We start from the raw sequence: 17,658 nt of genomic DNA on the forward strand, positions 1-17,658 counted from the left end.
TAAAGCTCTTCCCAAGGCAGAGAAGGGCGAAGAAGAGAGGAAGAAGACAAGTCAAGAGAAAGAGAGAACCACATGGATTCAAAGTCTTTGTTTTGTTTGTTTGTTTACCATCTGAAGACCTTGGAGAGACCTAACGTCAAGTACGGTTGGGTTGCAAGACTTACGTTATCCATTCCTCTTACGTTTCGCTCCCTGCCGTGGCCAACTGCCAAGGCTACAAAGTAAGTATAGAACGAAAGGCTTTGCATTTTATGTCTTGCGTGCCTTTCTCGCTTTCTTCTTTCATCTCTGTTCAGTCTGTTGTGGTGTTTTTTTCTTTTTTTTTTTTGTCGATGACGTATTTTTAGTTATTTGAATTCGATTCCTGTTGTCTCGTCTCTTTGTGTCGGTCAACACAGAAAACGGTGTCACGCGCATTTGCTCTGCGCCTGCGTGAGAAGGTCAATGAAGGATTCGAAGAGTTTTTCAAGCCACGGTTGGTTCCTCATGCACTGCTGGACGACTTCTTCTTGGCCCAGGTCATCGTTCTGCTGCTCTATTGCGTTGGTCTGCGGAAGAACGAGAGATGGACAGCAGATAATGAGATATAAGTCGTCCGTACCACCCAAAGAACAGGGAGGAAAGGCAGATCTTGGCCAACAGTAACATGATCAGTATTATTTTGTCACTGGAAAAGGATCATAGGGTGGCCTGGTGGACCAATCTCTACGTGATTAGTCCAGACAAAAGACTGTATAGTCACACTACCAACATTACCTATCCATGGAATTATGAAATCCACAGGACAATTTTATGGAATTTTTGGAATTAATTACAACTTTGGGAAAAAAAATCTGCTCAAAAATTAGTAAACAGGAAGAAATGAGAAAAGTCTACCCATAAGAGACATCAAGGACATCAGCTCTATAATGTGCAGGAAGCAGAGGAAGAGAAGAAGTTTCATCTGCTAAACTATTCAACAGTGATGAGAACACAAAAAAATTTGGGATTATGGCACCTCCAGAACACCTGACCACTTTCCCATGGTGACCTGACTTTGACCACTGCCACCAGAATTCCTGGTCTTGCTCACCTCTTGCTTGCAGCGTAAGAAGATGTGATATTTGTAGTGATGCAGGGAATGATACAGAACGTAAAAGGGGCATTTTTCAGAATCCACCTTAAATTCCTGAAAAGATAGAAAAGATACGCGTGATTTATACGCGAAGACAGCGTGCTGGAAGCAGACAGCGGATACAAGCAGGAACACAGATATACCATCGGTTGTGGAATAAAAATGGCACGTAATTTAGATTTTGCTCAAGAAACCAGTTTTCTTGCCTGTTTGCGGTTTAATACAGAAGCATGAATTTTAATGAGCAGCACAGGCATTGAATCCATGAAGAAAGAAGAGCGAGAAGAGGCAGCAGAAGAAGAGGAGGTGCGGAAAAGGAGACCGGGACACGGAAGTGGTCAGTGGAAACGGTAAGGAGACACTGACAGAGAGCGAGATAGAGTGGATGAGAGTGTTAGCGAGAATGTTAGAGAGTGAGTGTGTGAGACAGGATGAGTGAGAGAGCAATGAAAGCAAACATTGTCTTTTATTCAGACCTTTTTTTCTTTCATTAAGATCTAAAGTTTGGGGGGGTTGTCTTATAACCAGGGTCTTCTTATAATCGAGCGAATTGGATTATAAATGCATCCATACCTGTGGTTTTGCTACATTCTTTTTTAACTTGTTGAGAGTTTTCCGGTTGTAGGGCTCGCCTCCAGGCTTCACTCTGACGGTGGAGTCTCCGGGGTCAGTGAAAAGCTGGGGAAACGTGTGGATTGCCTCCTAAGGAGGGAGAGAAATAAGATGAGCGAAGGGTCCCTCAGTATACGACAATGTTTCAAAGACTGGTATCGGTATCACTTTGAGTACAGTGCTTGCAATTTGGGATACACTCATTGGCGCCCTGGGAAGGGCTTCCTCGTCTGGTGTCAGGAGGCAACAAACCTAAATGTTCTTTGTGTATAAAATCTTACGGTCTCAGAACAAACCGGGAGACTCTCAGGGTCACACAACTTATCCCAGCCCAGCCTGCCTGAATAATATTGCTACTTTGTCTATTACGATATTGTTTTAATAATCGCGCCCAGTTAAAGGAGACAACGGGTCACCAAATCCATAACAGGAAAAAATGGCCGATAAGAGCTTCCCACCTGTACCGTTGAATTTAGAGACACTTTTTTGAGCACTTTCTTCTTGTGTTCGTTTACAATGCTGTCGATTTTTCTCATGGGTGGAAGGTAAAGCTCGTCTGCTCCCGCCGGAATGTGGGAAGAAAAAAGGGACAACATTGAGTTATTGTTGCTGCTGTCCTTGGAAGTGTGCAAAAGGTCGAGATTTCTGGAGTTTTATATGTCAAAGTTTTCACGCTCTGGACACGGAACGAGTGAAAGAATTTAGTCGTCTGCACAGTTTTTCAAATCCCTAGAGTCTCAAAAAATTCTAAAGACTTTAGATAACCAGAGAATCGGCACAAGCCCCCCATTAACAACGAGAGCTTTCATACTGTACCAGTCAAGAGAAATGGGCTTTCAATGGTTGCCTCATCCCCTTGGATGAGACAACCATTGAAACTATGTGGGATATCACACTCAATCCATTGTTATCCATCACAAAGTGAGATTAAAGGTGGTGATTGTATGTTTGTATGATTGTATGTAGCCCATTTGGGATCTGCTGTCTCCCTTATGGCCCATTAGTTACATACCGCTGGTGTCCTCCAAGGCTTGTATCATGTCTGGGTCTAGAGCTGTGCTAACCAGCATCTCTATGTAACTCCGGAACATTTCTTTCATGGCTCTTGTGTTCAACACTCGTCCCACGGGAATGCGTTCTAGAAAGAGATGGACATGTTAAGGGTCTAAAGCGACATAAAAACGTTAACATATATACAACAGTCAAGCACATAAGGTCTTAAGGCAGGCCTAACTCGTAGGTTTAACAAGGCAGCCATTAGTTCCACCAAGCTGCAGGTGACAATAACTGAAGGCCTCTTTGCCAAATCTAAAAGCGTTTAAGAATGGACCAAAGCCGTATGTTGTCTATACTGAGAAGAGGAAAAGGCGACGGCAAAGGAGAAGTATGGATATAGACATTTAAGCTTTTGGTAACCTTGCCTTCTCTTTCACCTCCTCAAAAAAAAGGAGATGTAGTTGAGACCTCCATAAAGATGGGGAGTGAAATGGAGAATCGGGCTCTTCAGTTCGGTTTTATGGTAGATACATGGGAAGTTCCGGGGATTAATATTTTAACCTTTACATGTTCATAGAGAACCTGTGACCAAAGGTTGAGGGAATCATCTCTCACCACATTAGGTGCTTGTTCAAAGAAACGTATAGACCCAAATGCAGAATACCTTATTTTATGCCAGGTTCCTTCACATTGATTATTAAATCACCTTCAATGAGGTGTGAGAAGATGCGTCTTCCTTACCTTCTTCGCTCTGCTGGTCGGGAGAGGAGTCTGAATCCGAAGATGATGCCACCTCTTTCAGCCACTTTTTCCTCTTTTTGGGTGGTGGCTCGGCTTTCGCTTTCGCCTGTTTCTGTTTGGGTTTCAGTGCAACTTTTGGCTGCCCTTCCATCTTCTCTACTTTTTCCACCTTGACGTGTCTTTCCGTCTTCTCCGCTCTTGGCGTTTTTTCTTTTTCGCTCTTGTCTAGCTTATCGTTCTTGGCCACTTTTTCAACCTTTGGTGTCTTCTCTAACTTGGCTATTTTTTCAGGTCTTTCAGACTTCTCCATTTTCGAAGGCCTTTCCGCCCTGCTTGTTTTTGATGATCTTTCTGTCCTAGAATGTTTCTCGGTTTTCTCCACCTTGCTCGACTTCTCGGTTTTTTCTAGCCTGGCTACCCTTTCTGTTTTCTCCGGCTTGGGTGGTTTCTCTGGTCGGTCTGCTTTGGGAGGTTTGTCCGATCGGTCTACCTTTGAGGTTTTGTCTACTCGATCCGTCTTAGACTGTTTTTCTACCTTATCAGTCTTACTTCCCTTCTCCCGAAGGTCCGCTTTCTCGAGTCTTTTTACAGCCTCTGACTTTTCTGGATTCTCTGCTGACTCTATTTTGTCTTGTTTTTTCGTTACTTCTACGTGCTCCTGTCTCTTGAGTGGCTCTTGCTTTTCCGGCGTTTCTACAGATTCCTCCTTCTCTTGAGTGTCCATCTCCTCATCATGTTCAGGGTTTTCCACCGTGGGTGAGGACTTTTCAATAGTCTCTGATTTTTGTGTCTTCCGGGCCCCTTCTACCTTCTCCGGCTTCACCAAAGCTTCCATCTTCTCTCGTCTTCCAACAGATGAAACCTTTTCTGATTTCGCAGCCGGTTCTGGTTTCATCTTTTCGGCGGGTGAATCCAACTCAGGTTTTATCAAAGGTTCTACCTTTTCCTGCTTTCCAGCAGGTGTATTCTTTTCATGTTTAACAACCGTCTCCACCTTTGGCGATGTTATTGTCGGTTCGCTTTTCTCCGACATTATCACCGGCTCTACCTTTTCTGGTTTTGGAGCTGGTTCCTTAGTCTCCATCTTGTCCAAAGGCTCAGCCTTTTCTGGCTTTACTTGTTTCCCATTTTTTTCTTTCTTCTGGACAGCTTCGGAATTCTCTGTCCTCGGAACTGGCTCTTCTTTTTCATTTCTCCGCAACATCTCTGACTTTTCTACCTTGGCAGTTGGCTCTGCTCTTTCTACCTTTGTAACCGGCTCGACTTTTTCAGTTTCATCCGGGGGTCCTTCCTTTAATAGATTTGTTACAGGTCTTTGTTCTTCTTGGATCTCCTCTGCATTTTGCGTTTCTGTTTTGGGAAGAGTTTCTGTTTTCTCAAACATCTCCTCATCTTCAGCCCTGTCGGGTTGTTCAACTTTTTCCACCTTTTCCGTCTTTTCTACCGCGTCATTTCTTTCCGGCCGGCCCGAGTTGTCTATCCTCATAGCCCGTTCCAGCTTCTCACATTTCTCTGGTTTTGACAATATCACAGGGCTTTTACTTCCCGGTGCTTTTGTCTGACTTTGCCTCCTGTTCAAAATATAAGTAACTTGTTACATATTCATATAATTTTGAATAATACAATAATATGTATAATTTTTTATTTTTTTTTGACAATTTATACATTTGAACTGAATCCATATTTCAAGTGCATAAATTGTCAAATGTAATATTTTATATTTATATATATTTATATATATTTATATATATATTTATCTATTTAATTTTTTTTGCTCGACGCATTTTGTGGCACGAGAGAATAATTGATTTGTATGACGTGTAGACAAAAGAAAGCGACATTTTTTTTAATATTGCCAACAATTCTAAAATATTATTAGGAATTGTATTTCTGAAGCTCTTTCGATGCCGACCAAAACTAAACTAAACACCTACGCAATTGCAAAAAATTCCAATTTAAATTATATTGCCACTCACAATACTCAGCCACAAGGGGGCAGAATTGCTACACAGAGTTTAATTGCACCATTTTTAAAGCGCTGGAGACGCTCAAAGCGGGGTTTGCTTACAAAGTAAGCAAACCAGATTTCATGAAATGTATATTTTAACCCTTTTTTTTTTATTTTAAACTTGTGTATTGCAGCCAATGGAAGAAGTTTAGGACAAACGTTTTAATTTCCATTACACAGACGATAAAAGGGATATATTACCGCATAGTCTGGAGGGGGCGATGCCACGGCTTCTTAGAACAAACCCGCACATAATCCTTTTTGTTAATATTCTCAAGGAATTTCACGTAGAGCCGCTGGTACCTATTCTTGGCATCACCAAAATATCCCAAATACTAAACGAAAGCACAGGCCGGGAGAAAAAAAAAAGGAAAACCTGTTAAAGACTGAACTTTTTAGTAGAATTATTAGTAGAAATATTATTAAGCAGATTCCACAAATGTTTTTACTTGACCGGAAGCAAGCACGGCCACTTACGTTGCTGGTGGCACAGAACTGACGCTGTCCGTCTTTCATCTCCGGTGTAAATTTTTGTAGCAAAGCCTTTTGCACCCTCCAGATGGGAGGTGGTTCGCGTCCAGTGTGCAGGGCAAGCTGGGAAAAAAAAAATTAGAAAAATAATTTATGAATATACGACTAATGGGTGTCCATGATCAGTCCCCTCCTTCACAGCGAAGTATAATGGAAGTAAAAGGATTAATATATATATTATATCCAGGCACTCCGTTCTTAATTAGAACACTGTGCAGTATCCTTTTCCCATTAACTACTTACAAATGAAGCTGTAATTATCTGTAAGAATAAGGGACTAGATTAGCGTTCCCTCACTGTTCGGTAGATCCTCATTGACAAAGACAGATATTCTATAGCATAAAATACATATGGACCTTTTAGCGCATCCAACCCCCTCACAGGATATGTAACAAGTGTCAACTTGTCTGTCGTCGTCTGCCACATGCATGCACCTCATATCTTTTAACGCATATGTTTGGTTCCCTGAAGGTGTAGCTCTAGAGGGGTTTTTCCTGTTAAAGGTGTCGGAATCAAACAACCAGTTCTTAATATAAAAATGATGTAGCTGCCCTATTATCTAGGGGTTAAAGTGAACCCGTTACTCAAAAGAGCACGTAACTGTCTAAACATCCTCCTAGCCTGCTACATGGAAGCTCTAAATCAGGGGAGACATGGACAGTGTCCCCTTAATAGTATATACAGTGAGATTCAAAGTTTTAAGAAGAAAGTATACATATTAACCATGCAGGTTAAATTAAATTATTAATTATCTCACTTCATCTTAAAATAATTCCTCTTGATCTATACACTCGCTTTCATTTCCACAAGGATAACGTACAGGACAAATCTCATAATAATTGACATTCTGCTGTATGTATAACTATATATGTATAGTATATATATTAGTATATATATATATATATATATATATATATATATATATATATATACTAATTTAAACATTTAATGCTGAGCTTATATGTGACATGAAAGTAATTATTTATATACCTTTAGAAAAATTATTTTTATTATTTCACCCCATATCAAAGGTAAGCTTCAAGTGAAATGGTAGGGATAGCTTTACAACAGGCGTGGAATAAACATGCGGATCCTTAGAACAGTAAGTTAAGTAGGCTGCTCTCATGTTATACAAAGAAGGTGGGTTTCCAAGACTTCCTTTGCGAAATCTAGGTCTAATCTCATAGATGTTAGGATTTAAAGGCATTAAATACCCAGATTCCACCCTTCTAGCCCCGGTGACCCTCTTTTCCCGCATTTGAGAATGTTTGGTGTCTTGCACAGTGTTTAACATTCTCAGTTCTTATGCCCAAAACAAAAGGGAACCAACTCTGGCCACTTGAAAGAATGGGACATTAAGCTCTTCAAATATTAGAAAAAGGCTGAGGAACATGAAACCAACAAAAGATGAACGGCCGCAGTTAGACAACAATGGAGCAGTCCGGCCTATTTCAATTATGGATGTGAACTAACGCCAATGGAGCAGTAACAGTGTGTTCTAGGTGCCTCTTGTGTCCATCCTTCACGCAGAAGCAGTAGAACTTAACAGCGAGGGGATTTAAACATGCATGGGATAGGTATAAGGGTATCCTGCAAATAAGACGAGACCAATGACTGATTAAGGTTTGAGTCTTTACAGCAGGTAAAAACGGGCAGACTAGACAGGGCAGAATGGGGCCGATCTGCCAGGAGATTCTATGTTTCTAGAATTGCTGGGAACTTCTGCACAACCCCCGGCGTATTTTATTAAATAACTGGTGGAATAAAAAGAAAAACAGCAAACGTGTTATGTGTTTATTATCCCGTAATCCATAAACCTCTCTAAAAGAAATGCTTAATGCTTTTGTTATTCGCTACTTTTTTTGAAACCTACCTGGTCATTTTCGTAGAAGTTTTTGTTTAATAAACTCACCCCCTTTCCAGACACACAAGCACCCCTGGCACTTTTAAACCTTTAAATGCCAGACACGTGTGTGCATTATTTTGGGGGGTGATATTTTACTTTCATGCAACGTCTTTGTGGTACTTAAGGTGTCTAAAAGCGCATGCAAAACTGCTCTGTCGGTTCGTCGCTGTGCGTGTAAACGAAGCCCCTGCCACGTTTGTCATCATGCAAGCTGTCTGTATGGCAATGGAATTGTGACAGTGGAGAAAATGCAAAGAAAGCAGAGAAAGCAAAAGAAAGCAAAAGAACATGCGCACACTCAGATAAATAAAAAAAAAAAGCAAAACTCATTTCAATAGAATACAAATCTCATTTATTACATCCAACTTTCATACCAGGATTCCTGTACCAGTCACAGTCACGTATCGTGTTTTAAGCAGTTGCGAAACCCATGGTCCTTTGCTTAAAATATCTAAGAACGTCTCTTTGAAACCCAACGAGAACCTGCTTGAAATGTGCTATACCTTTAAAGCCTGAATATCCTCCACTCGGATAACAAACTCATCCCTCTCACGGAAGATTCCTTCTCCGTCGCTCTCCACATCCTCTTCGTCGGTCTCTCCACAGATGGCGGCCGTCTCCTGCTTCTTGGCGAGGTGGAGCGGCCGGGAATCTTCAGGCTCCTCCTGCTCCGGGGACGACTGGACGGGTTGTTCCTCTGGTGGTGGCAGTGGCGGCGGAGGTGGGGCTGGAGCCTCTTGTGGAGATGGTGGTGAGACTGGGACAGGCGGCTCGGGCTGCGATGTAGGTTCTGGCGTTAACGGACTGGCTACTTTTTCTTCTACCACCGTGGGAACTTAAGAGAAAATGAAGAATTAATATTTTGGCCCCCGGGGAAACCAAACCTAGCTTTGTATCATTCCCGTTCAACCTTCTAATAGAGCATAAGCTCAAAGGTAAAGACCATCTTCTCCTTCTTAAGAGTTTATCCTGCAAAATTGTTGACTACGTGGTGACTACATTTCAAGCCAGACAAACATTATGAGCCAACCCAATATTTTTTTTTAGAATCCAGGCATGTGTACACCAATGGACCAGTTAGGTCCCATGAAACTCAAACATGGCCTGGGATTTGTCAGGCTCTGAATGCCCCAGTATTAAAGAAACAATTCATATTGTAATGGTGCCCCCCTTGCAAATGGAGTAAACTGTCCCTTTAAGGCTAGTATATATCCAAGGACAATAAAGTGAAATATCAAGAACGTACTGACCTGTTGGGTTCTCTGCTTCTTTGCGGTCCGTAGGGTCATACAGAGCAGAGATGGCCGAGGTGATGCTCTTCTGCAGATCTTGGTTTTTGCCGACAGAATCCTCCTCGTCCGAAGAAAAAGAAGGAAGCGTCTCCAGGTTCCGCTTAAGTTCATCATCCAACCGTTTGCACGGACTGGTGCAGCTCATCACCAGGCTGTCGCTTTCTGTAGAGTCCAGCGGCCCAGAAAGCATTTGAGAAGCCATACCATAGGAAGGTTGAGAGGTCTGCTGTGCCGATGGCGGCCGGTTCTTTGAGGGGCTGGTGTTGGCGGTGGGAAGCTGCTGCCTTTTGCCCGATTTTAGGAAATCCAAAAAGGAAGCCATGAAGCCAGATTTAATTTCTGGTTGCTTTTCTTCTACCTCCTTGATCTTTTGTTTGATCTTCTCTCGTGTCTGGCTGTTGTCCAATGTGTTTTCCTGGGGAGGAGGGAGCATCTCAGTTTGATCCATCTGCAAAGTATCATTCCCTTTTGGCACCTGCAGCTTGATCTGACAGAAGAGATAGGAAATACATACAATGAGAGGGCACATCCATGGCACACAAAACATATATATATATGATTGATACGCAGAAAGAAAACCCAATTTTTATTGGAAGTTCTAAGGATTAGAATTTACTACATTTGATTTTAAAACATTATACGTTTTGATTATGCGTGATATACCTTTAGTGGTTTCAGGGGCTCCATCATCAAGCTTTCCCGTCCTTCATCTGGAATTCTCCTGCCTCTCCCTCTTCCTCGCCCACGAGGCTTTCTGATAGCATCATGTGCCATCATGTGGGGTTCGACAAGTGGTCTGATCCTTGGCCTACCCCTAGGCCTCGGAGGGCCTTCCCTTTTGGGCTTAGTAGGTTTCCTTCCTCTTCTCTTTGGGCCATCCATGCTGGGTGGGCAGAAATCTATATCCCCCATGGGGCTTATGTTGGGTCTTGTACGACAGCTGGAAATGAGATCGGGAAGAAGATCAGGCAGTCTGCGACTATTTAATCTGATATCTGCAGGGACGTCTTCCTTGTCTTCATCATCTTCAAACTCGTATTCCTGGGCATAGTTTTTCTTAGGAGGCTGAAAAGAGGGTTCTCTCTTCTTTAGCAGGTGGAACGATGATGTCTTGAGAAGTTTCTTGGGTTTAGAAGAGCAGAAGATGGGTGATGTTAAGCCGGGCTTAACATCTGATGACTGCTGACCATGACCAGACTGGATGAGACCCAACTGCTCTGTATTAACGGTAGATGGCAACTCATGCTTCACAGATACAGAATCAAGACCCAAGTGAACACTCTGCTGATTGTCATTAGTGTCATTGGTGCAGTAACCAGAGTAGCTTTGGTTAGTTTGCATCATTTCATAACTATTTTTCATTGCTTCGTTCCTGTCCATGCTCTGAGAACCATCATCACCACAGCTTGACTTGGGAAACTCATCATTTCCACAAGGAGGTGGACAGAACATATCCTCCATTCCAGGGAAAAAGCTCCTCTCCTCGTCTTGCAGCAGAGAATCGGGAAAGCAGATGGAGGTCAAAGGAACAAAGCGCTGTTTTGATCCTTGAGGACTGGGGCTATCAAACTGGTCCTTGGGCTCCATTTGAGCTTGGGGGACCTGCTGGGATGACTCTGCATCCAAGCACAAGGCCTCTCCTGCATCATTCATAAGGTGTTGTTGGGACTGTACGGAGCCACTCTGGCTCAGATGCGACTCTAAGCTCATATCGGGCTCTAGGAAGTCCTGGATTTCTTGCGGCCGTGATAAAGCTTGCATGCCGTCGTTTTGTGGAAGTACCTCCATGCCTTCTGACTGAAGGGCAGCTTGCATTCTCTCGGGCTGCATCTCTGCTTGCATACGATCTGACTGCATTTGTGCCTGGAGTTGTGGAGAATGCTGGTCTCCTTGCATCTGGTGGGAATCCATCAATTGTGCCTCTATTGATTGAGATCGAGAATGTACATCCATTGACTGTGAGCGGACATGCGCTTGCATTTGCTGCGACTGCAAATGGGCTTCCAAAGCCTGAGACTGCAGTTGCATCTGTAGCTGCGGAGACTGTGCTTCAGCTTGGATCCTCTGTGGCTCCATCATATGAACGTCCATGGGCGTCTGAACTTTTCTCTGGTGTGCCTGAAGCTGACTTTGTGTATGGGTGAGAACAGATTGCAGCAGCTGTGATTGCTGGGTTGTGGGCTGGTGGGTTAGTGAAAGTGGCAGATCGGGAGAGGTGTCCATCATCATTGGAGTGCCTTGCTGGCTTTGAAGCATATTGTGGGCATCCATTGACTGGCTCTCGGCCACCATCCTATGAGCTTGTGATGCATGCTCAGGGGTCTTTTGTAGATACGAATGAGCTGAGTTTAAGTCTTTATTTGAGTTGTCCATATGGGGTAGATGGTCTACTGACTTTTTGATGTCCTGAGCAAAGGAATCCATCGGGCCTCCTTGATGACTATAATGGACAACAGATGTCCCCAAGGCCTCAGGAGTTGACCTTGTGTTACCATATTCCTTGTGGCGATCATTTTTTTTCTTGTCCTTTAAGCTCTGCAGAGACATCTCCAACCCTTGGTTGTCTAAATTTGAATTAGTTCGTATGACACTTTGAAGATGATACCTCTCCTCTGTTTTGCTCATCTCATAGACCATATTTTTACTGGATCTTTCCTCACACTCTAGGCTTTCAGAGGACACTCGTGGAGGACTTTCAGACTGTAGCAGGTGCTGGATGAGAAAGTCTTCATCATCCGTTCTTTCGCTGGAAAGAAGGTCAGAGTCTTGTTTTGGTTTGCTGTAAGAGGATGTTCTTTCTAAGCTTGACTGTGAGTTTTGGTAGCTTTGTGAATGAGAGGGCTGCATGAAAGACGGTGAAAGCACAGACGTCAAATACTTCTGAGATTGCCCTGGGGAAGCTACACTCTGAGATCGACTTGATGAGGGAGATTGCAGTGGTCGAATTATCTGAGAAGGGCTGGAATCAGCTAAACTTTGGCCGTGGCTGACCGAAGGATAACCAATGGACTGACCATGGCTGGACATTGCAGGGGAATGGCCTGTACTGTAGCTGAGGGAAGGGCTTGCAGTGGGTAAACCTTGCGAATGTGCAGGAACATAACTTGGAGTCTGACTAACAGACACGTGAGACTCTGATTGGACATTGTAGTTTGGAATCTGACCCACCGATGATAACCCTTGTAATTGCTCTGGAGAGTATGTCTGATTCTGGCTTACGCAGGTCTGCAAACCTTGCGACTGGCTAGATGAATAGCTCTGAGATTTACTTCCGCTTGTCAGATCTTGGGCTTGGCTGGATGTGAAGCCTTGTGATTGAGTGGAGAGGTTCTGAGACTGAGTTACGGCATAATTTTGTGACTGGGACATAGAAAGGAGATTTTGGGGTTGCCCAGGAGAGTAGGCCTGCGACTGGCTGGCAATAACCGAGCTAGGCTTTGGAGTGGATGAAGAGTAGTTGTGGGACTGTCCGGTGGTAGCAATGCTTTGGCACTTTGGAGTGGCTGTAGATCTCTGAGTCTGCCGAGAAGCAGAGTAACTTTTGGACTTGTTGGATGATGAAGATGTGGAGTAACCAGGCGACTGAATTATTGGCCTGTAGCTCTGAGACTGCTCTTGGCGCGCTTGGGAGCTTTTCTGTTGCGAACCCTCACTGCTGACGGGAGACTGATCCCCCAAAGGGCTGCAAGACAAAGAGGAGCGATGTTGCATCTGTTGGTAGCTACCTCCACAACTGAGATAATGCTGCAGAGAGTGTGCTGCAGCTGCAGCCGAGGGAAGCTGAGACTGGGCGCTAGAGGGCCGCTGGTAGTGCTTAATGACGCTATCTTGTCGGGGCATGGCCCTCTCGATTGAGGAGGCAGGAGAGCTTGAGAATACAGACGCATTGTACAGCTGGGATGTTTGTTCTGAGGGACCCAAGGAAGAGGAGAGAAGGTTGAACTGGGAGGGTAGATGACGCGAGGCCGACTCTTGAGCACTTCGATAAGCTGAGCTCTGTGATGGTAGTCCGGTGCCTAAAACAGTACTACCGAGACGATCGAAACTCAATGAAGTTGGGACTGATGACTGGGATGACTTTATGTGGAGGAGAGGATCGTGAGGAGACAGGAGTCCATTTGAAGTGGGACTGAAGGTGGCATCTTGAAGTGTCAAGGAAGAGGTCACAGGAAAGCTTCTGCTACTAAAAGACGCTGGGTGTTGATAAGCCGACAGGGCGGATGATGATGGAAAGGTACCAGATCCAGGGATGGCGCCAGAGATAAATAGCTCTGCCGGGGCAGGGGTGTGCATGGCTGAAAAAAATAAGAAAGAACATAAAGTCTAGTGAGAAATTCTATACAATCAGAAATACTTGCGTAAGTTGACATGAGGTCAGTCTTAGAACTTGGAATGTAGGTGGACGCCGAAACACCCAAATGACACATTGGACTCTTGCCTGTGATTGGCTGGACACTGTTTTAACTATTTTTGTCTATTTTGAAAATTAATTATTTTTATGGGGTCCTGGTCATATCAGCACATATATAAATTGATATTATGGCTTGTCTTGGTGACATATACAATGTTAGATGTAGAAGGTGGATGCCGTCCTTAGGAGTCCAAGTGTCAGCATTATAATGAACGATTCCTATGGTGGCTTAGGGTAATGGGAGCAGCCTTAATGCACTGAAATGCACCACATTTAAAATAAAATACAGCACAACAATGTTAGATTTACCCTATAATACAATAATACACTTAAAACCAGGAATTTTGATCCATACATTGTATAACATATAATTATTGATTTATATTTCAATGCCTACAGCATTGATACTTTTTCCAGGCTAGTGTCCAGGCTACATGTTCTATGTTTCCGCAATGTGGAATAGCAAGTGGCATATACAAAAAGATACAAAATTAAGACACCTATAAGACATTTAATTAGCTCAATGTATGGATCAACTCCCCACTGCTTAAAGTATGTTTGTGGCTCTTGTTTTTCCCAGCCGGGTTGATGTGGATGTTGAGTCTAGGGTTCCATGCATAGTAAGGTTTGCTTGTACCTGTCTGCCATGATGGTGTTCGAAACTGGGAGAGTAACGAGGAGGCGGAGGGTCCAGGTTGAGGTGCGCGGGATTCTAGGGCAGAGATGAGGTTCATAACCGAGGCATCTTGAGCAGCACTGCTGGCATGGTGGAGACCAGTCTCAAACAACCCTGACAATCCTACGGCAAGACAAGAACATCGTTAACTACTGGCTGTCACAGTTTCATTGCCGTCGAGACATTTTCAGATCCGTCGACGCTTTCTTCTCCAGACGGAGAGACAACCAGGGGATGGAGGTTACCCAAACGCCGTCTCTTTTACATGCGCCATAATTGGAGGAGAGAAGAGAGAGAGAGGGGGTATGATGGAAACATTTAAATACATAAAGGGACTTAAAGTACAGGCGGTAACCAGGGGTGAGCTATATCCAGGTCAAGATTTCCGGTACAGATGGATCTGTGATCCGTGAGGCACGAGAAAGAAACATGGGTTTTGATGCAATGCACCATTTTTTGTTTTCCGATCTGTCACACGCACGATACTGGGGAACATTACTGGAAAGCCGTGGATCAAAGCAGCCTTCGATAGCTCTCATCCTAACCAAGACAATTTGATATCATCAAGATCATTCAATCTGCGCTCTAAATAAATATGAGGCTGCGTACGAGGTAAAGGACTTTATTTGCATATATTTAAAGGGACTCTCCAGCCGTCATATGCACTTTAATGCATAGAGATTCTGCAGATAACCCCCTCCCATATGCATTTGACCCCCTTCCCCACCTTTTTTGGAAGAATGTATATTAAAGGGTTACCAGTGGGGTGCCAGGGACATTAAACTATCCCTTTAAGTGGTAAATGGAAGGGGTATCTGCATAGACGCCCGCATTCTGCTCCTTGCGATCACATCTGTCCAGAATACAAAGTAACCGGCGACGGATCTGTTTACGTTTTCTGATTGTTTCTTTTTTTTTATGTGTATTTTTTGATACTCTTGTACATTATTTGTTTGGTCTGTGTGAAGTTTATACACAAAACCTAAAATAAAACAAACAGCCCAGAGGATATTGTAAATAAGTTGAATCGAGCTTTAATTTTTTTTTTTTTTTTTTTATTTTGCAAGCTTTAATTTTTGGAAACGTTCCGTCTGATGAAAACGGGGTATCCAACTGCAACAGATTTCCCTGCTGAATCCAGGCATGTAATGGGACGTAGCAGTCCCAGACTGGCCATCTGGCACGCTGGGCAAATGCCCGGTGGGCCGCTGGCCATTGGCGCACCATACTCCCTGATGGAGGGGCAGATCGAGCCCTGCAGTATGTGGCCACCGGCTGGTTATGCCCGTCCGTATGCTGCGTGAGTAGCAGTCACATCATTTAGCGGCCAAAGGCCTTAACGTGTCAGGCTGCCCAGTTACGCCCAGTCTGGCCCTGGGACATAGAAACTGTCTACTGGGCAGTGGAAGAGGACGCAGAAGGGGATTTAACAAAGTACAGGAGGGGAGTTTATTTAAAATTATTCAAATTATTCCATAATTAAGTCACATAAAAAGTCTTGGGGAAACCCCTCCCCTAACCACACCCCATGGCTACGCCCACTAAACCATTTAAAGCATCGGGCAGAAGGCTCTCCGGGTAGAACTCGCTATATGTTTTTTAATTAAATATCAATTAAGACGGCTTTAATGTGTTTCAAATCAATCATACTTTTCACATCATAAATGTTTTGACAGCCGTATGCTTGCAATATGTGTTTTGCTTCTTCTTAATTTAATCCAATCAAGCAGATTAACGCATCCCTTTTTGGTAAACCGTAGAATAGCTCAGTCTTAATCACCCATAGAGCCCATTGGACTATTCAGGAAGTTGGAAACAACTTCTTGGGTAAGCAGGACTTCATCAGCATTGCCATAAAGCAAAAACTCAGTGTGGTGTTTGAGTAGAGAATGTCACATGACCCCATACAAGGGAAATAAACCCCCCTTTCCTTCAGTGCTACTTTACATTATTGGATTTAGATCCATGGGATTTACTGGGACCAAAGTCTACAGAAACACAGGTAGCCATTTTTAGTCACAGACTACGGTTCCTGCGGCCATTTTTGGTCCAAAAAGCATCTTGTAAAACGTCTCGACGGCTTACCTGCTGGATGGTGATTGGTCGCGTAGCCTTGCAGAGGGTGAGGTGTTGCATAAGCTTGTCTGTGCAAAATGTCTGTCTCTGGGTGGGAGCCTCTTGAGCTGCCATAGACCAAACTGGAAAAAAGAAAGAGACAAGAGGGGAGATTTTTATTATTTTGGCAACAATCGGAACTGGTGAAAAAAACGACATTATATATATTTCACCGCACACGCACAACGCGAATGGGACCATGACAGAACCTGATGGAACCCGTATGGAACGGAGAAGAAGGTTTACGGTATGAGAAGAGGTGGACAGCGGGATGGACAGATGAATATGCATCTCGCGTCCTCAAAAAGAGGGACAATTGGTATGATCAAAAGGTATGTTCTGTTCTACAGATTAATAAAGATATGTATAATCCCCCTTAAAAAGCTGAATATTGAATAAATTAAAGAAAATCATATGGGAAAATAAAAAATTAATTACTGCCACGGCTTGGAGTTACAGAAGAGGTCCATGACGGGAACGGGTAAATAGAATGTGTACCCGCTGCTTCACTCTCCTGAAAACCAAACCTGTCTCGGTCTCTGACTATCACCATTAAACCGAAAATCCAACTTCTACCACCAGCATGGAGCGGATTGGACAGGGAAACACAACATCCTTTGGGCTCCCGAAGGGTTACATGCAGGCAACATGCCATTACAGATGCCAAAATGATGTGTACCCTAACAAGTCCTGCGGGAGGTCAGCCTGGCAGGTGAAGGCTTCTGACACTTGACGGAGATCGCTGACAGGGTCCCTAAGCTGGCACTATAAATACCTTTGTAGGGGATTTAATTGGACTCCATAAACACTTCACCAAAGGGTTTTGTTTACGGACGTGACAACTCCACTGAAATATTAGCCGGCCCCGGTAGGGTTTCAGTTCCCTGTGTCTTCAGGCTGATGATGAGCTTCAAATTGGGGGTCATTAAACCCCAGACGTGCCATCGTTGGTTCACAAACCCGCTGTTGTCAGTTATTAGAACAGCTAAAACTTTGCTTGTCCTCCGGTGACCTGCTTGTAAATAACACGTTTAAATAATCAATGTGTATCGGATTTCACGGTCATAAAAAACTGAACTTGAGTTTGACAGGTTACCGCTTCTGATGACCCTTCAAAAACCACGTTAATAGGTGCGTAACCTTCTGCAGAGATCCTCTTGGCGGGGGAAACGTTGGTAATCTTAACTTTGCTAGCCCGAAAGCAATAACCTGTGCCCTACTAGTTAAAAAATGCTTTGACAATGTTGATACACCAG

At 43.7% G+C, this 17,658-nt stretch overlaps 1 protein-coding gene across 1 annotated transcript in view; it reads right to left on the reverse strand.

The window, feature by feature from the left end:
- Window positions 1–112: 112 nt before the first annotated feature.
- The window catches only part of PRR12 (proline rich 12), a 34,066-nt gene continuing 16,520 nt past the window's right edge, over window positions 113–17,658 (reverse strand). Inside the window, exons 2-14 of the mRNA XM_053452521.1 lie at window positions 16,373–16,485; window positions 14,249–14,410; window positions 9,864–13,495; window positions 9,159–9,687; window positions 8,412–8,743; window positions 5,949–6,065; window positions 5,673–5,806; window positions 3,464–5,034; window positions 2,739–2,864; window positions 2,185–2,282; window positions 1,688–1,816; window positions 1,073–1,168; window positions 113–548 (exon numbers count right to left, since the gene is read on the reverse strand). Of these exons, the coding sequence (XP_053308496.1) occupies window positions 408–548; window positions 1,073–1,168; window positions 1,688–1,816; window positions 2,185–2,282; window positions 2,739–2,864; window positions 3,464–5,034; window positions 5,673–5,806; window positions 5,949–6,065; window positions 8,412–8,743; window positions 9,159–9,687; window positions 9,864–13,495; window positions 14,249–14,410; window positions 16,373–16,485 (7,180 nt within the window). The 3' untranslated portion in view covers window positions 113–407. The remainder of the gene's footprint in view (window positions 549–1,072; window positions 1,169–1,687; window positions 1,817–2,184; window positions 2,283–2,738; window positions 2,865–3,463; window positions 5,035–5,672; window positions 5,807–5,948; window positions 6,066–8,411; window positions 8,744–9,158; window positions 9,688–9,863; window positions 13,496–14,248; window positions 14,411–16,372; window positions 16,486–17,658) is intronic.

Source organism: Spea bombifrons, chromosome 12 (genome assembly GCF_027358695.1).
Source record: "Spea bombifrons isolate aSpeBom1 chromosome 12, aSpeBom1.2.pri, whole genome shotgun sequence".
NCBI lineage: Eukaryota > Metazoa > Chordata > Amphibia > Anura > Pelobatidae > Spea > Spea bombifrons.